Source organism: Mesocricetus auratus, unplaced genomic scaffold (assembly GCF_017639785.1).
Source record: "Mesocricetus auratus isolate SY011 unplaced genomic scaffold, BCM_Maur_2.0 Super-Scaffold_100007, whole genome shotgun sequence".
Lineage (NCBI taxonomy): Eukaryota > Metazoa > Chordata > Mammalia > Rodentia > Cricetidae > Mesocricetus > Mesocricetus auratus.
In genome coordinates this window covers 33773893-33798230 of record NW_024429191.1, presented here as the reverse complement: position 1 = coordinate 33798230, position 24338 = coordinate 33773893, and the positions used below count along the sequence as shown (strand labels likewise).

Sequence of the window (24338 nt, the reverse complement as noted above, 5' to 3'; positions counted from 1 at the left end):
GGGACTACTGGGAATATGGAGGATAATAAGAGGCTAAACAGTAACAAAATATAATGAAATGAAACTATCATTATGAAATCTATTATTTTATACATTTCCTTAAAAAATTAAACCCTTTTAAAGTTAAAACTATTACTACTAGTACTATAAGTATAAACTATGATAACTATGCAATCACTTAAACTATCAGTTACTAAGCTATACCAGAAGACCACATCAAGATATTTGGAGGCTATCAGCCTCCAAAACAATACAGAGAAACCCTGTCTCGTAAAAACCAAAACCAAAACAAAAACAAAACAAAAAAAACCCACAAACAAACAAAAAGCCATTTTAATGTTTATACTTTTATATCTTAAATATCAAATATCAATTTCTGCCTGCACCTGTAAGCACTTACGTATTGAGACTCCCACAGATACTGCTTCCAGTCCGGGCAGTGAAAACTTTGCTAAGCATGAGCTGTGGCGGTGAACTATGAAAGAAAACAAAAACGTCAGAAAGAGATTAAAACTAAAATACAATGATCTTTTGATTTATTGTAAATAAAATTTTGTTAAGTCACAGAGATTTCATAACATTATCAGAAGGGCTGAGAAAAAGCACTAAAACTGTGACATCATAAGATGGGCATCTGACATGCTCAATCTGAGTAAAGATCTAAGAAATCCTCTCATCTTCAAAAAAACATCTACAATGAGTATAAGAGAACTGAACTCCCTCACCGGATCTGATGAATTTTTAAGGTGGATCCTTTGTAGCTCATTGCTACTGAGCCAAACATCATTTCTCCAAGCATATTGGCATCAGAAGAGCACCGAGAACCCTGAATAAAAAGTAAAAACAAATGAAATTAAAGAATTAAAGGCCTTATGATTTCAAATATTAATTTTCTTTTTAAAATACAAACCTATGTTAATTTTTCTAATAATTTTAATTCTGTATTATATAAACTTGTTCCACAATTTGTTCATCATATGGCTTCTTGTATTAAACCTAAGCATATCATTAAGCAGAAATTCCACTCATGTTTAAAGCTGCACAGATATTGGTAGGTAGAGTAATACTTATAATCCTAATAGTGGGGAAATCCCAAATTTGAGTCCAAACTGAGTACTTAGGGAGACTCTGATTTATTTAAGGATATGAAAGAGGGACGGATGGAGGAAGGAGGGAGGGAGGGAGGGAGGGAGGGAGGGAGGGAGGGAGGGAGGGAGGGAGGGAGGAAGGGAGGAAGGGAGGGAAGGAGGGAGAGGAGGAGGAGGGATGGAGGGAGGGAGGGGAGGAGGGAGGGAGGGAGGGAGTTGCACATTATTTGATTACATAGAAACACCATACTTCAGGGCCACAGAAGTGACTCAGTAGTGAGGACCACTTGCTGTTCTTGCAGAGGAGCTGGGTTTGGTTTTCAGTACCCAAACAAAAGCTTACAACCACCTGTATCTTCAGTTTAAGGAAACACGACTCCGTCTCCCAGCCTCCCTTCTAGACATGTATAGTGCACATTTAAAAAAAAAGTAAATCTTAAAAAAATATATACAATGCTTCATCAGGTCAGTGATATGGGATATCCTTCTTTATGCTGTGAATATGTGTTGCTTTTATTGGTTGATGAATAAAGCTGTTTTGGCCTATGGCAGGGTAGAATATAGCTAGGTGGGAAATCCAAAAAGATAGAAGGTGGAAACACAAGCAGCCACTAGGAAAGCAAGATGTGAGGTAACAAGCCATGAGCCTTGTGGTAAAATATAGACTAATAGAAATGGGTTCATTTAAGTTGTAAGAGCTAGTTAATAATAAGCCTGAGCTAATAGGTCAAACAGTTTGTAATTAATATTCAGCCTCAGAGTAGTTATATGGGAACTGGCAGGTGGGAGAGAAACCTCCAATTACAGGTCAGACTAGTTACCAAGGAACATTTAGATCACCTTTAGGATTTTGCTACTAAAAATAATGCTCAAAAAATTTTTTTACAGTTTATTCATGTATTTGGGGTAAGTATATGTGGGTGGGTAAATGCACTACATGTGAGTGGAGGTCCGAGAACAACTTGCAGGAATTGGTTCTCTCCTGCATTCTCCACATGAGTCCTAGGGACTGAATTTAGGCTGTGAAGCTTTGCAACCAGTATCTTTACCTGTTAAGCCATCTAATAGTTCCAAATCAACATATAAGCCATGTCTTACACATAACGCAACATTCCTCCAGTACATAAACAAGGGTAGTACAGACAGCATAATTTTTACTACTTCCATTGTGGCAAAAAAGCATCCACAAATGGAGCAATTTATAACTATCATGAATTTTAAAAAAGATGTACTTGTAATCTATAGACTTAATGAGACTTGTTTATAAGCACAGAAAGACCATTGTAAAATAATATATATTAAAGACTACACAGTCAAATTACCATCAAAGAAAACAATAAAACTAAAGTTATCACATATCCAGATTTCAAAATATATTACAAATCTATAGTAATCAAAACAGTATGGTACGATTATAAAGACAAACAAACCAATGGACGGGGATCAGGGACCCAAAAATAAATCTACACCAATATAGTCAACTGATCTTCAACATGAGTACTAAGTCTATAAAACAAGGAAAGGAAAGTCTCTTTAAGAGATGCTGCTGGGAAGGCTAGATATTCATATGCAAAAAAAAAAAACAGACTCTTACAGCACATATAAGAATCAACTCAATATGGATTAAAGACTTGAAAATATGGACAAAGAAAATGGAGTATATCTACATACAGTGGGATATATTTCAGCCTGAGAGATACATGTGAGTATACAGTAACATAGATAGATCTTAAAAGCATTTTAAAGTTATTATCACTATGATTTAATAAAGCTTGCATGGGGATCACAAAGCAAAGCTAGCCACAGCCATAGAAGCTGGGCAGTGGTGGCACACACCTTTAATCGCAGAACTCAGGAGACAAAGGCAGATGGATCTCTGTGAGTTCAAGGCCACCAAGGGCTACATGAAAGTGAATTCAGTCTAAAAAAGAAACAGAGTTCACACATTTAATACCAGCACTAGAGAGTATATAAAGAGCTCAGTGTAGCCGGGCGTGGTGGCGCACGCCTTTAATCCCAGGACTCGGGAGGCAGAGGCAGGCGGATCTCTGTGAGTTCGAGGCCAGCCTGGTCTACAGAGCGAGTTCCAGGACAGCCTCCAAAGCCACAGAGAAACCCTGTCTCGAAAAAAAAAAAAAGAGCTCAGTGCAGTCTCAGAAAGCAATCTAGGAGTCTGAGATTTGGTGAGGAGCAGTGCAGTTTGGAGATGCAATCTGTGGTTCGTTGGATTGCCCTTTTGGTCTGAGCATTGGTAGAGGTGAGAACTCTCTAGTGTCTGGCCACTTTGTTTCTATAATCTTCAGCTTGAACCCCAATATCTGTCTCTGGGGTTTTATTATTCATGTTACACATGTATATCTGTGCACCACATAAATGCTTGGTATCCTTGGAGGCCAGAAGAGGATATCAATCCCCTGTGACTAGAGTTATAGATGGTTGTAAGTCAACATTTTTGAGTGCTAGGAATTGAACCCAAACCCTCTGGAAGACTGGCAAGTTTTCTTAACAACTGAGCCATCTTTCCAGGCCTGCATAGATGACTCTTAAGGGCAGCATATTAAACAAACCAAGATAATCACAGAAAGATAAGCATTGCAAACACTTCTACTTATCTGAGGTATCTAAGAAAGTCAAATGCATGCAGCTGAATAACAGAATTAGTAATTACCAGGGCAAAGGGGAAATAAAGTTACTGATCAATGAGCTTCAGTCAAGAAATTGGAATAAACTCTTGAGATTTAACACACAACATCACATCTATGGTCAAGAACAAAGCATTGTATACTAAAAGTTTAGTTAAGAAAAACATTTAAGCCAAGTGTGGTGGTTTTTGATCCTAGTACTCAGGAGAAAGAGGCAAATGGACCTCTGAGGGTTCTATGAGATAGAGTAAGACCTGTCTCAAGAAAAGAAAAAAAAAAAAAAGAAAAAAGTTTACTTCAAATATCAGAATGTCTTTTTTCTCAAAGAACTCATAATTATTATTGTTCCTTAATTGCTATTGCCATAATTACAAAATCAATAAAACATCAAAAATCTATTTAGTTAGTATTTATACACCATGGCAAATATCACTAATTATAAAGTACTTTCTACTTAATTTTTGAAAATTTTAGCTGACGGTGCATGCCTTTAATGCCAGAATTTAGGAGGCAGAGGTGGACCAATTCTTTGAGTTTGAGGCCTATATAGTCCACAATGCAAGTTCCAGGCTAATCAATGCTATATAGTGAGAACCTACCTTTAAAAAAATGACTATATTTATTATTTATGTGTATGGTGTGTGTGGTTGTATGCGGATATGTCATGCCATAGCACAAAAGCAGATCTTAGGACAACATTTGGGAGTCAATCCTCTCCTTCCATTATGTGTGTCCTGGGGAGGAACCTTGGGTTGAACAGCAAGTACCTGTACCTGTTGAGCCATTTCATCAGCTCTCTACTTAATTTTCAACCCAATTTGTTCCAAGACATCAATGTGCCTAACTGAAAGGAATGCCATTGCATACTCTCACCTGAAAGCAGGTGATGCATTCACTGATGTAAGAGTGGCCTACTGGGAGCAATTTTGGAGTAGCAATTTCAGAACTACCCACATGAACTTTAAAGAACTGGTTAATGAAATTCAAATGCAAATCACTAGAATGGAGCTGTTATTCTTTAGGCAAAGGAACACATTATCTCTGATGAATATGAAAGATAAGTGAACCCTGGACTTTTTCTGAGGACATCTTCAATCCAATAAATCCCATCACTCAAGACTAGTGATGTGAGGAAAATAAATCACAGCCTGTGAATTAGTCTAATAGTCTAATCCTCGTTTACAGCTGGAGTTATTCTAGTTACCCTTTTCACTGATTATTTTATTAAGTAATTGCATCAATTAAGCATTCCATGGAGACCATCTAATAAATCATGTAATTTGATATTAAAATTCTTTTTCTGTTATAACATCCACTAAATGGTTAATGTGCATATCAGATACTGTTATATATGTTCATATGAAACAATCTACAATAAAGATCACAAAATTAACTAAATGTGCTATCACTGCTGCCTTTCAAATGTTTTCTTTAAAGGGTCTGCTCACTCCACAAAGTCACTCCCAGAATGTAATTCAAAGATAATATTCTAGTTGCTGGAGATCATACTTCATCTAGTACATCAAGGATAACTGAATGCTTTTACCTTTAAAAAAAAAGTATATTTGTGGGGTTCTGACACTAAATGGGATTATAATCAATCATTATCTTTTGGATCTCTACAATCTTGGTCAGTTTTCTAATGTCTATTTTTAATCACATAATATATACAGAAAAGGCAATTTTATACAACTTAACAAAATAGAAAACCTCTCTAATTATGCAAATTTCCTGAGTTATACTGGTGCTATATGGCAATGTACTGTTAGGCATTTGTTAAGGTTCTGTGCCTAAGGTGAAGGAGAAACAAGAGTGTAACTATAAATTACCTCCTAACATGAAGATTTGAGTAACTTCAGAATCCTTTTACATAAACTGCCTTAGTGATGGGTACAAGGATAAGTTTCTACCCAAATGCAACCATCTCTCACAAATACAATGACCAAGATTCTATTTTAGCACCACTAAATACAAAGTATGTTTTATTTATACAAGCTTGGGATGACATAAATTCACAGTAGATGATATGAACTTAGCATGAAACTAAGTTGATCTTATTTCACATGGTAAACTTATATACGAGTTCCTATGTAGTTAGTGATTTATTTAACCTAAAAACAAAAATCTAGTTACTTCTAAAAAACAAAGATGTGTGTTTAATCCTTGCAATTATATTTTAATTTCCTAATATGGCCAAACTATATTGGTATTTTAATTTTACTATTTAATAATAGAAAGGTACAAAAATCATAATATTAATTGAGATAAAGACGGGGAAAATACCTGCTACCAATACCATAGACCTCTGTATTTCCCCATCTAAGGTTTTCAAAATTATTAAAATTTACTTGTTTAGTGAACTTATTCATCTCTAAAACTACAATGTAGGCTCTGGGAAGGTACAATCTAGCTGATGTTATAACCCTGGCCCATAGGAAGGTGATTAAAATGATTTGTAAATGAGTAAATGAGTGATCTTACCTGGTACTTGGGACACTGGTCTTTTACATCAGAAGATAAAGTGATAGAACTATCCAAAGAGGAGGAACTATCTCCTCCTGGCTTCAGCTGGCAGCATTTCCCAAAAACCTTGACTTGAGCATCACTACAGAGCTTCTGAAACACAGAGAATGCTCATTTGTTTTACCACAGATAAACTTAAAAGCAACATTAAATAAAACACCTTGGAAAAAACAAGGATGAGATGACTGAAAATAATAAAACTATAATATAAATAGTATATTTTTCTCTGTTTCCTCCAGTACTATTTGAAGTGCATTTTTTTCTCACCAACATTATCAAACCACAGAAATATTATATGGCCAAAAAATAATATTCATTAACTGTAACTTAGTAATCTACAATGGTAATTTTCAAATTATTTATTTTCAAAACTTTATACTCTCATAAATCATTGAGAATGTCAAAGGACTTTTGTTTAGGAGTTATATCTATTCATTATCTTATATTAGAAACTAAAGCTGAAAAAGTTTTAAATGTCTAATTAAACATAACAATAACATGTTACAAGTTAACAAACAGCACTGTTATGAAAAATTAATCATAGATAGTCTGCGAGGAAGGAGAAATATAAAATGACTTATATTTTATTATGGATACATATATCTGTTTAACCTTCCGTGTTTGAAGAGGGCAGTTCAGGGCCTGAGCTCAGGGACATGTGCATGTTAGGCATATATTCTGCCACTGGACCACAACCCTAGCCCCACGTCTAATCTTCTAAAATTAAATGTTTTATGTGAAGAACAGGTAAAGAATACATTTTAAATTTAGATGATTATGCTACTAAGTAAGACTAGATGAAAGCCTCCTTTCCTTTTTAGAAAGATTTACACACACACACACACACACACACACACACACACACACATTTTTGCCTGCATGTATGTTTATTCACCATGTGTGTGTCTGGTGCCCACAAAGCCAGAATATGATATTGAATTCCCCAGAACTGTAATTAAGGACAGTTGTGAAGTATTAGGAACAAGATCATGATCCTCTGCAAAAGCAGCAAGTGTGTTCAACTATGAAACTATCCTTCTAGCCCCAGGACTCATTTCTTTTACTTAATTCTTTTTCCTTTCTTCTCCATCCCCATTGAACCCTGGAGCTTTTCCCTGCTCACAACTACCAAAGCTGTAATCCATTTAGGTCTGTGACATCACTAGAAAGTACTTCAATGCTTTATCAGTTTCAAGTATGCTCATTGTTCTATGTATGAGAAGCAATCAGAGTAAAACTGCAATTTTCTGAAGAGTAACTACTTTATAGTTACACTATCACCAAAGGCTCTTTAAAATAGGGTATGGACAACTTCCACATCATCTGCAATCAAATGTTTCAAATAAAAGGAAATAGGACTTTAGAGTTTTTGAGTAGATATGGTGAGTTCAACTCATTTGCAATCAAATGTTTCAAGTAAAAGGAAAGGGGGCTTTAGAGTTTTGGAGTAGATATGGTGAGTTCAAATCCTATGAACAGGTTATTTGAGCTCTTAAATCTTACTTTGCTATCTGCAGAATAGGAAGAAAACCATAATGACACTTACAGAATTTCTAATTATAATAGCCTAGAGAACTAACTAAAATTACTAACGTGTAGTTATAAGTAGGAAATTAACAATTGAAGTCAAATTTTCACAGACATTTTATTTATAGTATTTCATTTAAATGTTTGTTAATAACATTTAGAATTGTCTTCTTTAAAAATTCTTCTTTCATATATTACATTCCGACCGAAGTTTCCCCTCCCTGTACTCCTTCCAGTGCACCCCTACCTTCTCTCCCCCAGATTCATTCCTCCTCCATTTCCCTTCAGACAAGAGCAAGTCTCCCAGTGATATCAATTGAAAATGATCTTGGCTACATCTTAATAATCTTATTACTTACTAACAAAATGTTGCCAACAAAATGCTAGTCCCCATGTACATTGTTGTTAATATTCAGCATGAAAGATACTATTAAAATACTCCATTTTGCATATGAGAAACCTGAAGCAAAGAGACATTACCTAAGTCTGTTACCTAATTACAAACAAAACTCAGTTGGTTTTACTTACCTCATACTACAAAGCATCCTGTCATCAGTCAACCAGAGTACTTAAGTACTATACTATGTCTCAACCATCTCAAGCTTCATTCACCAAAAAAGAAGTCCCAAGCTCATTTTTTCCTCTTATTGTCTCTGTCCACAGACAGCTGATTTCTCTAAGAAGATCTGGCTCATTTTAGTAAATAAAAGAACTTAGAAAAATCATTTTAGATGCTAGATATGGTCATTATATTGGATTCTCATTATCCCTAAATGATTTTCTGGGTTTATTTATATATGTGGCTTTGGAAACAAATCATTCTGAGTGAGGTAACCCAAACCCAGAAAGACAAACATGTTTTCTCTCATTTGTGAATGTTAGCTTTGAATCTTCCTTTGAAATATCCATAAAGGTCAGGAAATTGCCACAGGAAGGTCTGTCAAGAAAGGGAAGATAGAACACATTGGTATAAACAGCCTAAAGTGAATGATGGAATAGAAAGGGTTAAACTGGAATCAGGAAGTGGAAAAAGTAGGATAGAAGAGGGAGTATGGGGAGGGATAAATAACACTAAAGACCATCCAAAACAGACATGTAGAAACCTACTATTGTAAATCTTCCTAAAATACACACACACACACACACACACACACACACACACACACACACACACAGAAAGAGACAGAGAGTGTGTTTGTGTTATAATGATTTATGACATAACAAGGCAACAATGCCCATAGACATCAGTGACTTAAATAAAAAGAGCATTCATTGCCAGGAATGGGTTTCCCCTTTTGGAGTTGTTTCTAGGGAAGTTCCATAGATCTCCAAACATTACAGGCTATTGTTTGCCACTGGTCTTCGTTACCTTCTAGAACTACACAGTAAAAAAAACTCATCTAAAGTCACAGAACATAGTAAAATTACACTGGTATAGACCTGGAAGCTTCAGCCCTATTAGCTACTTTTCATAATACTAGAAAGTGCTATGCAAGGTACTAGAGAAGAAAAGTAATCATCAATCATTCCCACCTAGGAACCCTGCAATTTACAAGAATAACTAGTCTAGAATGACACGAGCACTGGTGCAATAATGGCATGAACATCATGGAAGTAACCAACCACTTTCTGGTTAGATTTAAGTCTCAATCCACAAGATAAAGCCCACATCTTGCATCATCATCAAACCAAAAATCTAAGGCTTAGCAGGTCATAGACTTGAGGGAATAACCAACTACTATTATGCTGCTATGTAGACATATTATTAAACTGAAACTCCTAATGGTTTATCATTATACCAAAGGATCAATGCATTTCCCAACTCTCACTTGAGAAACTTCTACTTGCAACAGATGGTGATTAACAAAATATCCACAACTGACCAAGATGCAGAGAGTAAGAGACAGCAGAATGTTTAGCTCTAAAGGGAACATATATACTGCACTTCCTAAGGTTCAGGGATCATTGCAGTATATGGATAGAAAAGAGTAAGAGTCAGAAGTATTACATGTCTAAAAGAAAGCATTATCGTCTGAACACAGCAGCTACATATAGAAATTCATAAGTAGTCATAATAGCACGTACAAAACCTGTGCAAGTCCAAACCAGAACAAATTCCAGAATGAAAAGGGGAGTTGAACACAATAGCCCACCCCTAGCTGTAGAGTTACTGGCAATTGTTAGCTGCTGGCAGAGAAAGAGACACTTTTCTCTAAAAGTGCAGCCCCTATTAAGTTGACCGTGCCACAGTAGAAGACCAAACATCTAAGAATATTTGGGCAACACAAAACAGTCTTGAAGGATTTGGTTTTTTTTTTTTTTACATGACACAAAGTTGAGTGCTCTAATTCTACACAAGACTAGGCCTGTCAATATCTTGTCATAGGCTAGGAGGGACCTATAAGGTCCTACTAGTCTCTGAGGATCTACAGGCACTTAATGGTAGTAGAGGGACTTTGGTTTTGTTTTGCTTTTTTTTGGATACAGGGTTTCTCAGTGTTGCTCTGGCTGTCCTGGAACTTGCTCTGTAGAGCACACTGGCCTTGAATTCACAGAGATATGCCTGTCTCTGCCTCCCAAGTGCTGGGATTAAAGGCGTACACCACCATGGCCAGGCCAGGCTAAGACTTTTTTCAGTAGTATAGCTGCTCGGAAAGTGCCTATGCTCCTATAAATAACTTCTCATCCATACTTTTACAAGCAACCCTAATGAAACTCATCAGGTCACAAAAACAAAAACAATTACAAGTATGAAGACTAACTGGGAAAAGGATGCTGTGGTAGTTTGAATGTAATTGCCCTCCCTCCAGGTTCACAGGGAGTGGCACTATTAGGGGGTATGGCCTTGTTGGAGGAAGTATGACACTGTGTAGGTGGCCTTTGAGGTCTCCTATGCTCAAGCATGGGTCAAGATATAAGAACTCTGAGTTCCTTCTCCAGCACCACGTCTGCCTGCATGCTGCCTTGCTTCCTGCCATGATGATAATGGACTAAGCCTCTGAACTATAAGCAAGCCACCCCAATTAAATGTTTTCCTTATAAGAGTTGCTGTGGTCATGCTGTCTCTTCACAGCAACAGAAACCCTAAGTTTGAGAGAGACAAGATTTTGAGGGGGAAAAGGTTGAGCATTAAGTGCATAGCATTGGAGGAACAGGACCAACAGACATTATTATTGGAACATCCAGAGAAAGAGAAGAGACTAACATACTCCATGGAAAGATCACTAGAAAGGAGAAACTAAGAAGAGATAGAGAGAAACACCAAAAACAGACACCAACAGAAGAAAAAAAAAGACATTAGCAGACACCAAGAAGCGACAAAGAAGCAACAGAGACCGAGAAGGACTGTGGGGTAAAAATACTATGTCTCCCCCAAATTAGCGTTAAAATATGATGGGATGGTATTAGGAGGTCCGGACTTTGGAATGTTTTTTGGTCATAATGGAGAAACATCTCATAAATGGGAACAGCATGATGCTCTTACCGTCTTTTCTATATGTGAAGTAACAAGATGTCAACAGTCTGCAATCTGGAAGAAAACCTGACAAAAAACCAACATGCCAGCACTCCATCCTGGCCTTCTAGTCTGTAGTGTATTGTTATTCTGCCTGACCAAAGACACATAGAGAAACTTAAACATTATTTTGTTAGGATCAAAAAAGATGATTCAGTTGGTATAAGTGCCTACTGCTCATCCCCAGAATCCACATGGTGGGAGGGGTGATTCCTTAAACTTGTCATCAGACTTTCACACAGAATAAAATAAAATGCAACAAATTTTTAAAATTTTGTTGATGTTGAGTAATGACTCTTTATGAATACATGTAGGCAAAGAAAAAAGGTAGCAGAAAAGACATGTGCAGGAGAGAATAATGAAGCATCAATCCAGGAAAGATGGGCAGGAGGATTTGAAAAAGTATATACAGAGCAAGGTTTAAAAAAAACTGCAAAATAAATGCACAATGAGAAACATTAATCAAGATGAATCAGGAAGTGCCAGACACTGTAATGTAGTAGAACATTACCAGACACAAAGAAAACTTCAGTAAATGTTGGACTATAAAAAGCAAGAATATTGTTAATGTTAATCTGTCAACCTTAGCTAACTTTTGTTAAGCTTTATAATAGCTTAAATACAAAGAAGTGCTTATGATCATATTTATAGTTGTTCTTAGATTTCAAAGGTCTTGATCATCGTCATTTCTATCACTTTGAGGTATCTTACCACATAAGCATGAACCATAATCAGGATATAAGAGAAACAAAGTTTATTTTCAATAAAAGAGGGAGAAAAAGAGAAAAAATATCAAAATTAGGGTTCTGAATTTTAAAAAGGCTAGAAATGTTTTATACTAACAAAGTTACTATAGTGGAAATTATATTCTTTCTTGAATTATTAAAATACTCAAGATTAAATTTCAAACAAATGAACAATAATACTCACAGATACTGATGTATCTTCATTTTTTCTCTTAACACTGGAATCAAATAATACATTTCTTCCTCGTCTTTCACAGTCTTGATATACAATCAGTCGAATCTGGCTTGGGTCAAACTCTGGCAAGGGCCAACTTGAAGGAAAAAAAAGATCTACTTTAGTTACTTTCATAAATACTCCACACATATTATTACAACTAAAAATCTTATCTGATAGACCCAGATGTTGTATTATTACTGAAGAGCATACATCTGTTCTTCATATAAAATGCCACTGTTTGGTTCAAGGTGTTAAAAGTTACATAGGTATGATTTTTAGATTAAAAGTAAAAATACAAAAAAATTTAAAAAACAATTGGCTACTATCAACATATAATATACAGTCAATTTATATAAAGGGTTAGATTACTAAATATATTTACTATAAATTACTAATACAATTTCATAGAGAGATGACATAAAATTAACTAATACTTTAAGTTGCTTTTTGTGCAACACAGAAGTATAAAAATAGAAACAGTTTTGCTGTAGGTCAAATCAGAGACATATTGTGAGTAAAACAGGCACACTAAAAGTTACTGCATTTACATTTACATAAAAGTTAAAATCTGGCAAGATTCAATCTAAGAATACCTAATACTTAAAATTCTAGAAAAAGAAAGGAAAGTAAACTGCAGTAGTACTCTAGTCACTGTCTAGCCTGCTGCCCTCTTTCAGTGTACTCAATAACGGAGGGAGAGGTGGGACAGAAAGAAGAGAGAAACCACGGGGAAGCTGACAGCCCCACAGCTTGGAGAGTGGTTACCTCAAAGAGCAAGGAAAGTACACCAGGAAGGAACATACCAGGTGGGTCAGGGCAGTTACTTATATCTCAGCAACACAATACCAAAGTACATTTTTCACTTCACAACACATATTTGGAAAAAACCACACCACTTTTGTTTTATGGACCTTTATCTGTGCATTAAGAGTCATAATTTTAAAGACTAATGTCTCTTTTAGAAACTGATGGAAGTCTGACCCTATATATCAAGTTAAAGCAGGCATCCACCCTTAAGACAACACTGGCTTGCATTACACAGTACTGTACTTTAGAACTATGACAGAACAAACTAACATAAGTTGAAAATCAAGAAGTGGTTTCACGGAACTGACAGAGAGAAATGTTTTAAGGAAGGAATACAATAGTAGTAATTAAAAAGCATTCACCAGCTTTGGAATCACCATTGGTGATCATGGCAAGGAAAGTTCTAAGGAATAAAGAGAACAGAAGGCAGATTGCACAGGACTGAAGAAAAAAGTCAACTGTCAAGAAAAGAAAGGAGTTGAGAATTAAGAGTGATGGGTATTCTGTTACTATGAAAGGAAATATGTGAACATGTTTGCACTCTGATGCAGTTTGAGATGGAGAGGAAATTACAGGCCTTTGAGGAAGTGATGGAGTGAATACTGTTTAAAGAATTAGCTCAAGAACTGGCTTCTCAGGCTTTGCCTAATATCAAGTTCAGAACAAAAAGTAACTCTTGCATTAGACTGGAAAAAGAGGAGAGTTAAAAGGAGTACGGTGCTTGTTGGGAGGAAATTAGGTTGATCAGAAACAGTAATACTTCTGAGCAACACTGTAACCCTACACATGGTAAACAATAATGAGAATATGACAGGCCACAAACTGAACAGGTGAGTGTTGGGGAAGTCCTGTGCATTTATCAAAAAAGCACTGTCTGGCCAATAGGAATCTAGATAGGTGGGACTAGCAGTCCAGGAGAACTCTGGGAAGGAGAAACAAGAGAGTGGAGATGTAACGCCATGGGATAGGAAGCCCGAAAACTTCTCCGGTAAGAAACATACTTAGATTAACAATTATGGGGTAATTACTTAAGTCAGAGCTAGCCAGTAAGAAACAAGCAAGGCTAACAGCTTCATAATTAATATAGCTTCTGTGTGTTTATTTGGGGACTGATGCGGCTCTGGAACCAGGTTGGAGGGAAGGCTTCACACAAGGAAAAGGCCTCCCTTTACAGGTGAGTCTTTTTCTCTAGAAGCACTCGGGGTGCTTAAATTTGAATCAGGCAGAGAAAAGGTAAAGGATTTTGACAGACAAATGGGAAAAAAGGAAGGGGACCCTGAAGGTGGAGCAGAAAACGGCAAGAATACAGATGAAATAATGAATACTGGAGCCTAAATTAGGAAAATAATGAGAATAGGAGGCTAGGACAAGAAATGAAAGCATAATAGTCAAAGTGATAAGAAAGGAGTGAGGAGAAAGGTCAGTACAGACATACCACCAGAGAGAAAGAAAAAACTCACAGTGTAGTGCTTGCAAAAGTCAAAGAAGATGAGGAAAGCAGCAGTGCACAGAACCAAATGTTGCAGGAATGCTAAACTTCATAAAGACTAATTCAGCCACCTGGTGATTCAGTCATTTGGTGGGCTGGGTTGTCTTGTTACAACAGCATCAGTGGAAAGAGGGGATAGTTATGTAACAACAGACAGGAGGAACTGAGAAGGGCAAGATTTAAGATTCTAAGCAGTTTTTCTGACAAAGGATGACAAAGAAACTGTGGGTGATATAACTGCCCATTTAAATTGCATGGTTTTTGAATTAAAAGGCAGTCTACACAGTCAAGAAGAAACTGGGATTATCTTGAACCAAGACCAATGGTCACCCTAGGCAGCTGGAAGTGAAATTATGAGGCTTTTCTCTTAAAAGATAAAGGAATGCAGATATGAAATGTTCAGGAATGTATAAAGAGGAAACATATTTAAGGTTTATATTTCTAAGTTAAATTTCTGTAACAGAAAAAGAATTTAAATGTAGCTAGAGAAAACTGGCAAATTAATGGTCCAGAAAAATTAGAACACAGCATACTACCAAGAAGGTCCTTGATGATATGACAAACAAAGATCCCCCATGGAATGCTTTACCTACCGGAGAAGGGGAAGGGATGGGGAGTTAATGGGGGGCATAGGAGGAGGGGAGGGAGAGGGAACTGGGATTTACATATAAAACAATCTTGTTTTTAATTTAAATAAAAAATAGAAAAAAAGAAAAAGGAGATTTGTACTCACAGGATTTTAAATGAAAAGTTACAGATATAAAAGAATAGGAATGATGACCAAATTCTCAAAACAAGAAAATGTACAGTTAGTTCCAAAAAAGAAAAAAAAAGTCCCCGATGAACTGTAGAATATATTTAATGAGGTCAAGGAAAAATGACCTACAAATGAAAGTTACTACAGATGGGCATGCAAGATTTAAGAAATGAAATAGTTATTTAAACTTGATCATTTGTTTTATCTGAAAAGTACACATTTTCAGAAACACATATGAGTGGAGTGGCCCGAACTAGGGTATAGGACTTAAGACACAAAAGTCTAATAAAAATGATCAAAATAGGCGAAAGTGCTAACTCTTATAACAAAGGTACAATCAGACTGAAGACCCAGATGAATGACAAGTTGTGAGGTCAGTCTGGATTACAAAATGAGAGTTGATTTTCAAATGATAATAAAAGTGACAGCAAGAAAGGAGTGATCTGTACTTCACTATCTGAAGAAATGTGACCAGAATGACTCTGATTAAAGCAAAGAATGTTAAATGTCAGTAGTTTCCTCTGTCACTGCTGTCTCCAATTCTCCTTACCATAATGAAAGTTGGTATAATTCTGAAATCTGTAAATATAGGAAACTCACTTTAAAATTATGCCAAAAAGATATCTGATTAATTCCAGACCTTGGGAGGCAGAGGCAAGTAGATCTCTGTGAGTTAGAGGACAACTTGGTCCACAGAGTGAGTTCCAGGACAGCCAGGGCTACACGAAGAAACCTTGTCTCAAACCATCCCCCTCAAAAACCAAAGCAAAACATGCAAACAAACAAAAATTATAATTAAAACTTACTAGAACATAGTATAAAATGAGTATCATCCCTAAAGAGGATCAACTCATTAATATGAAAATAATATGAGTAAGGATATGAAATGTAGGGTCAGAACAAGAAAGTCTCAGGAAAAGCAGATTCAGCTGGCTAAAAATCAGGATAAACACTCCGTCAAGGTTTGTTTCTATCTTATAGCCCAGCCCCTACACCTTGTTAAGAAAGCCAATTTCATAAAAACTTTTGATTTCTCCAGGTAAGCTTCAGAAATCAAATGTAGCTTAATGATCCTTTTCTCCTCTATACTTTTTAAAGCCTTTTCATAGCCCCATTCCTTTGTACTGCTGACAAGCACTTTTTAAAGAAAAAGATTTTTTGGCCCCACTAGTGGTCAGATACCCCAAGTTCTTTAGCAAAGAAGCAGTGGTTAGCCTGATTATCAGTTTAGAAACTCTATCACACTCACTGGAACATTTTCACTGTCAAGAGTTTACAATAGGCTGAACAAGTAAAGCACATGACAATCCAATTCCTAGAACACAGAGATACCAAAACTAATGCCTACAGACTATTGCTTTTGCCTGGGAGCTTTCTTAAAACCACCCTTACAAAGAATAAAGGGAAAAAAGTGATTAATAGAGAAAAGGGCAGGTCGATTCTATCGTTTTCTCAAATAGTATAAGAGCCACACAGCACATAAAAGCTGCCTGTTTTTCTGATTCTTACAGACCTTGTATTATTGTCAGAAGCTGTACATCAAAGAAATGTTTAGCAGGGTATAGTAGCTCACATCTACAATCCCAGCACTTTGAAGACCGAGAAAGTGGATTACCAAGAGTTTGCGGCCAATCTGGGCTACATGAGTTCTAGGTCAGCCTGCAATAAATACAGAATGAGATCCTGTCTCAGAACCAGAAACAAACCAACAAACAAATGGACTATCTCAGTTGGTTGAGTGCTTACATGAAACCCTGAGTTCAATCTTTAGCACTTCATAAGCCCAATAAAGTAGACTATGCTTGTAATTATAGCACTCTAGAGGTGGAAGATTTGAAATTAAAAGTCATTTTCCCGGGGTTCAAGGCCGGCCTGGGATACAAAAGACCAGATGATGATGGTGAAATGAAGATGATGAAGGCAAAAAGCAAAAGCACCAGAAGAAATGTTTAAAAAGTTGATTTTGTAAACAGTAGAAATCCCTATCACACTGACACAAATACCTAAGTACTACAAAGAAAAGGTGGAAGACATAATACAATAGAACCTTAAATTAATTTAACCAATTAAAATCAGATAAATTAAAATCAGATAAATTCAAGTCCAAGCTGATAAAATTAAAAACAAGATTTGGTATGTAAATAACTAGATTGTGGCCACTAACTAAACTAATATGATGTGTTAATTTAAAATTTACTTATAGAGTAGAGAACGATGAGAGATACCATAATAGAAAGAGCCATTATAGGTACTAGTGAGATTTTCAGAGATCTACAAGAATGACACCAGCTACCTTAAATGCCCTCCCCTGATAATGTGCTTGATGACTACCTTATGCCATCCTAGAACCCTCATCCAGTGGCTGATGGAAGCAGAGGCAGACACCCACAGCTAAAAACCACACTGAACTCCTGGAACCCAGTTGCAAAGAGGAGTGATGAGCAAAGGAATCAAGACCAGACCGGCAAAACCCACAGAGGCAGCTGACCTAAACAAGGGGGAACGCATGGACCCCAGACTGATGACTGAGAGGCCAGCATGGGACTGATCCAGACACCCCCCAACCAATCTGGGTGTCAGAGAGGAGGCCTTGGCAATCTATGGAACCTTGGAGAGTAGATCAGTATTTATTCCTGGCATACAAATAGACTCTGAGAGCCCATTCTACATGGAGGGATGCTCTCTCAGCATGGGCACATGGGGGAGGACGTAGGCCCTGCCCAGGATGAAATGACAGACTCTGAAAAATCCCTCGTGGAAGGCCTTACCCTCCCTGGGGAGCAGAGGGGGAAGGAGAGAGGTGTGGGGCTGGGTGGGGGATTGGGGAGGAGGAGAGGGAGAGGGAACTGGGAGTAATGTGTAAAAAGTTAAATAAAAAATTATAATTAAAAATGTACTCATAAATAAATTTATGTTATATATACAAAAATGCATGACTTTCCAAATATCTGCACTGTTCCTGTATAGGCATAATGAGAAACAAAGCAATGAATAGTAGACTCATTAAGACATTCAGGCACCTAGAACTAATTTATAATATTTACAAATTACATATTTTAAATACACCTGTCTAAAACAGTCTCAAGAATTCTTCAAGTTCAGAAAGTACATTCCTATAATCTCAGCATTCAGGAGGCTGGAACCAAGAGGATTAGAATTTTTTAACAATGATTTAATTTTATTTGCATATAATAATCATTAAAGGTTAACTGATTCAAAAAGATATTTTTGATACTCCAACATCCTTTGCCATTCATTACAAATAAATCCCTGCCTAACACAGATCAGAAGTTAGATTGCAAATGGAGTATATTAAGTAAGTTTAATACCTTTTCAAATGTAGCCTCTGAATAATTCCATACAGCAAGTTACAGTTAATGTTACATATTAATAGATCTGTGTTAAAGTTTGGACAACCAGATTTCCTAGGACATAACTAGCATTTTTCCCCTAAGAAGGTATTTTAAGCCTTTTAGGAGGATTTCTGTAGTGTAGACTTAACTTCCATATAAAGTAATACCTAAAACATATCATTAAAAAATTAAACTAGAAATTAGACTTGCTCAACAAAAACACTCATTTATTACATTATATAAATACTCTTAAGAAAAACATTCTGGATAAACACCAAAACCTAGATGGACCTAGGAGGCACTGCACATTGGCATTCACTTTTTTTTTAATTGTTAAGAGCAGCATATTGAGTTAGAAAAAGTTAAAAATATTTGATTTGATCATACATGCTAACTTTAGAGTTTTTAATTTCTGAGCTCACTAGACTTGAGTTCCAATTATAACCTATTTCATCAACATCTATCCAACATTTCATTATATGACAATTTGTGATAAATGGCACAGAATGAAACATCAATAAATATTTTGTCAATGAAAAACAATTTCACCAACAAATGAAAAACATGCAAATTTGAATAAATGAACATGAGAATACCATTTCATTACTAAGCAATGGGAACTTTTGTGAAACCAAGTTACTTTTAAATAGATCAAGAATTAAATGAAAATAGCTTCCTCCAAAAACCAACTGGTTTTCATACTGAAGAGGAGGGCGTTCTGCAAAGTTATTGTTATCCCTGGAATACAAACAGACATCGTGTGTCCATAACACAAAGAGGGATGCTCTCTCAGCCTGGACTCTTAGGGGAGTGAGTGAAATGGCAGACTCTAGATATCCCCTATGTGGAAGGAAATGGCAATAGAGTGGGAGGCCGGGGGGGGGATAGTGAGGGGGGTACAGAAGGAGGGGAGGGAGAGGGAACTGGGATTGACATGTAAAACAAGCTATTTAAAATTAAAATAATAAAAAAGTCAAAAAAATAAAATAAAATCTGGTCTACAGTAAATGAAAATCACAATACTAAGTAAGGTAATTTCTGTCTCATGTATTTACTAGAATCCATTCTCTTTCTGACAGTCCTCCTAATAGTACAGGAAGGTTTTTAAAACATTTTACCAAATTCCTAACAGAACCTACTCATTGGGTTATTCTTCTAATCCTTGAACTCACAGTAGAGTTTCAAAAACAGGAAACGGCTATTAGCCTCGTTATGTTTCAAAAAGAATAAAGTTTGTCTGACCAAAAATTGCTATGAAAAATTAATACACTTACAAAGCATCAAGATCTGTCCCAATGGATGTATTCCACCTAGCATTGTTAACATTAACCAAAATGAGTCAGAGTTCACCTACAAATAAATTTTAAAATGATCTGAATTTTTCAGTCAATAGTTATTTCATCATTGTGTCCTAGAATTAGAAAACTGTTAGCATATATAAAAAACACATTTACCAACTTCAATCAGGTCAATATCAGGATTTATCAAGGTCTTCCATCATCACCAAAATTTTTAAATATCTTTATTCTTAAGACTATAAAAAGAATGCACTAATCAACTGAAACATGTGACCAAGTCCACAAAGCAGTGGGTAGGTGAAGGGAAGCACTAACAGAGCTAAATATCACATCCTACATATTTAACCCATTATCTAAGCCTGCTTCTCTAAACAGTATCAATACTCTTGATTACAAACTGTAAATAAAATAGAAATTTTACCAGCATAATTCATCATTTAGTTCATCTGCTTCTCACACACTAAATAGCTTTTGATTAACAGAATGCAACAGTAGAGCGTATGGATCCCACTTTTTTATCTCTGACTATAGTAGTAGCCAGTCTCAATAAGAAAAAATATGGAATGCTTCATTAACTGGAATGTCATCCTTGTGCAGGGACCTCACTAACCTTTTCTTTGTATCTATCCAATTTTAGTATATGTGCTGTTGAAGTGAACATGAGAGGGTTCAGAATTTGAGGCCAGCCTGAACTACATGGTCAGTTCCAGGCTCATCAGGACTCTATAGTAAGACCCCATCTCCAACAAAATAAAAACAAATTCTTCAAATAATCAAAATTATTACCACAACTTTCCATAAAATAATCTAGTAACTTAGCTCTTAAATTTTATTTTCCATGAATTTTTTTGTTGTTGTTTTTTTGGTTTTTTTCGAGACAGGGTTTCTCTATATTGTTTTGGAGGCTGTCCTGGAACTTGCTCTGTGGCCTCGAACTCACAGAGATCTGCCTGCCTCTGCCTCCTGAGTGCTGGGATTAAAGGCGTGTGCCACAAACGCCCAGCTATTTTCCATGAATTTTAAAGCAAATGTATCACCAAATTTATAACTAGATATAGGGTGATTTAGTGTTAATGTATCTTAAAATAGTATCTTGAATCAAACTGAACATTACTGGCATCCTATTTCTCTTAAGCAGTTCCACTTTGCAAAATCCCTAAAAACTCCAGTTATGGACAACTGCCAAGCCAGGTTAATAATAGCAATGAACCATATTCATCTAAAACCACAAGACTGTCAGGTGACATAGCAAGAATGAATTTAACTCAAAAGTCTCTTCATGCTGCAATACAAAAAAGTGTAATCCTACCAACAGGACCAAGAGCCACTGGGAGACCTTAAAGAGTCCCATGCTGATGGCAAAACCTATTTTCGTAAAAGGCTTCATTTCTACAGTTTTGCAAGAAACATACCACTTTTTTTGTTTCACTTAAGAGTGCCATTTCACAGAACTTGGTACTTTTTTCCTACTACAAAGTATAGGACAAAGTGAAAATCAATCTAAATATTCTTGTAAACTAAGCCCTACCTGGCAGCTTGTGCAGACCAAGAATGTCTACCAGGCTTAGTGTTTTTAAGGCACTTATGTTAATTTTTATGCAAGAGTGGAGAAGGTGGTTCTTCATGAAATCAGGAAAATGAAAAGCAGGAGAGAGTGTAAGTAAAAAAGGAGAGAAGATGGGGGAAAGGGCAGAGAGGAAAAGAGAAGAACAAGAAGGGGGAGGAGAGAGGGAAAGAGAGAAATGGTAAAGGAGAGAGAGAAAAAGGGAGAGGAGGGAAGGGGGAAAAAGGAAGGGAGGGAGATGGTGAAAAGAGGGAGGAAGAAAATACTCACAGACATGTCCCTAGTGCCTGTGTCCTCTAGCTAGGTCCCACCTCAACTCTCAAATTGTGCCACCACCCAGGGATCATGCCTCACAACACTGGACTTCCTAGGGATCATTTTATGCACAGTGCTTTGACTCAGTAAAAGCTACGCTGATCAGGCAACCATAGCTATAACACAGCTCTTCAATAGTTCACATCTAAGGAATTCAGATTTACTTCTTTATAAACAAGAAAATGGAAAAGGTTCTTTCTCTTTCTGTGTGCCCATACACAAAATCTTAGAAGCTATCTACATTGCTAACCAGCAAATGGAAAATAAGCCTCATTAATCACAGTACCATCATGATCAGTACGTAAAACCAACTCACTAATCTCAACACTTATACTGCATTTAAGAGGACAAGTCTAGCAGAAAATACTGACTTTGTAGGTATGTAGCTCAGTGGTATAATCCTAATTAGAACTTTAGCTCAGTCTGGCTGTTCTTCCAGAGGGAAGGGAGAGAGCAAGCAAGCAAGCAAGCAAATAAACCTGCCATTGGAAGTATAAACTTCAATAAAATCACCATGCTAAATTACTTGGCTAGTTCATGAAAGAGACTCTTTAGCTTGTTTACAAACATGTTTTTCAGCAGGGTTATGTTTTAACATTTATCAGAATGTTCTTCCACAACACCGTGTGTGTATGTACACTAATATGACTAATGTAGTAGCACAAATGCCTAATACAACAGCCTATTTACCTACAATCTAAGTGAGAGATAATATGCTGAGACCAAAAATGATTACCCATCCCTAACATGGCAGAAACATAATGCAGCTACCTAGAAAATTATTTATGCTCATTAATATTAAAAATTACCATACTCAGTAGATCCACAAGTAAGTCTGTTAATTTAACCAGAATACAATAATGATAGTTTGTCACAAATGTAATATTTCAGTATCTTACATATTCAACACAAAGTGTTTTCCTCATAATCTTCTATACTCTATTTTAAGAATTTATAAATGGGTTGGAAAGATGACTCAAGGGTTAAAAACACTAGCTGCTCTTCCAAATGTCCTGGGGTTTGATTACTAGCATCTACACAGTGGCTCACACCCATCTGTTACCCAAGTCTTAATGGATGTGGACATCCTCTTCTGTCCTCCAATGGCACTAGGCATGTGGTACCCAGACATACATACATGCAGGCAAAACACCAATACATACAGAATAAATTGATACTAATAATGTTTTAATTAAAAATTATAAATGTTTTTATCTGAGAAGCAATATGGGTTTACCAGGATGCTAAAGAGGTATTTTATAGGGAAACTAATTAAGAATGTCATTCTCTGATACAATTCCACAGAGAAAATGTGTCTAGCTAAGGGACAAGAGACACAATAGGAACATGAGATAGTGAAGGAAGACTAATGATTTGGGATGCCATTAAAAAAAAGTCTAATTTTTTAATTGACTGATTATGTGGTATGGAAATTAATCACAAAGTTCTTTAAACATGATAGGCAAATGCCCGACCACTAATCCATACATACTCTCAGCCCAACACCAATTATTAATGGTATCTTGAAAATTTAAACTAAATTAGTAAAAAGAAAAATAAATTCAAAAGACTTCCTATCTGTATGTCTTCCCCTTTGTCCCCTCTCACCCTCTTCCATCTCCGACACCCCTCCCCCATCCTTTCTCAGTACCACTGGCATTTAAATCTATGTTAAAACCTCTTCTGAATAAACACCAAATTTGCTTTAAACAAAAGATTTCCTGCTGTCTTCACAGGTAATTAAAATAGATTTGTACATTTTTCCCCCTAAGGATACTCTAAGCCATCTCTGATACAAAGGCCTTTAATTCCAGCATTAGGAATCAGAGGCAGGAAGAGTTCCAGGCTAGCCTGGTCAACCAAGGCTATATAGAGAGATTCTGATTGAACAAACAAAAAGGTAGTCTTTTTCAGGTGCGTTTTCTTCCATATTGGTTTTCTTTCCTCCATTCTCTCATTTTCCTTCTCTATAACTATTTAATATTAACTTCAAGTGCATGTTAATAAACTGTAAACTGTAATAACTGTAGCCATTTCTTAAATGTAACAATGGAATGTATTCTGCTCTAAGAAGTCATTTTCAAGTATTGTACCTGCCTGCCTGCCTCCATCCCTCCCTCCCTCTTAATTTAGTTATCCATTCTACATCCCAACTGCAGCCTACCCCAACTCCACTCCTCCAAGTACCCTCCCATTCCCACTGCTCCTTCCCACTCTCCCACCCTCACCTCCACCCAGAAAAGGGCAGGCTTCTCATGGACATCAACAAAACTTAGCACATCAAGCTAAAGCAAGCCCAAGCACTGAGCCCTGCACCAAGGCTATAGAAGGCAACCCAGCATGAGGAATAGAGTCCTAAACACCAGCAAGAGTCAGAGACAGTCCCCATTCCTACTACCAGGAGTTCCACAAGACCAAACCACACAGCTGTCACACATATGCAGAGGGCCTAGGTCAGTCACAACACAGGTTCCCTGTTTGGTGACCCAGCTTCCCTG

General features: G+C 36.5%; 1 protein-coding gene and 1 non-coding gene across 3 annotated transcripts in view; both read right to left on the bottom strand.

Annotated features, from left to right (window-relative positions):
* Positions 1-24338, bottom strand: part of Fnip1 (folliculin interacting protein 1) — an 83874-nt gene that overhangs the window by 37232 nt on the left and 22304 nt on the right. For both annotated transcript variants that reach the window (XM_005067764.4, XM_005067765.4), the window contains exons 2-5: positions 12225-12351; positions 6212-6346; positions 726-826; positions 401-475 (exon numbers count right to left, since the gene is read on the bottom strand). In XM_005067764.4, coding sequence (XP_005067821.1) covers positions 401-475; positions 726-826; positions 6212-6346; positions 12225-12351 — 438 coding nt within the window. The remainder of the gene's footprint in view (positions 1-400; positions 476-725; positions 827-6211; positions 6347-12224; positions 12352-24338) is intronic.
* LOC121141617 lies at positions 20514-20620 on the bottom strand. The gene has a single exon (XR_005878594.1). It is a non-coding gene; the product is annotated as a U6 spliceosomal RNA (small nuclear RNA).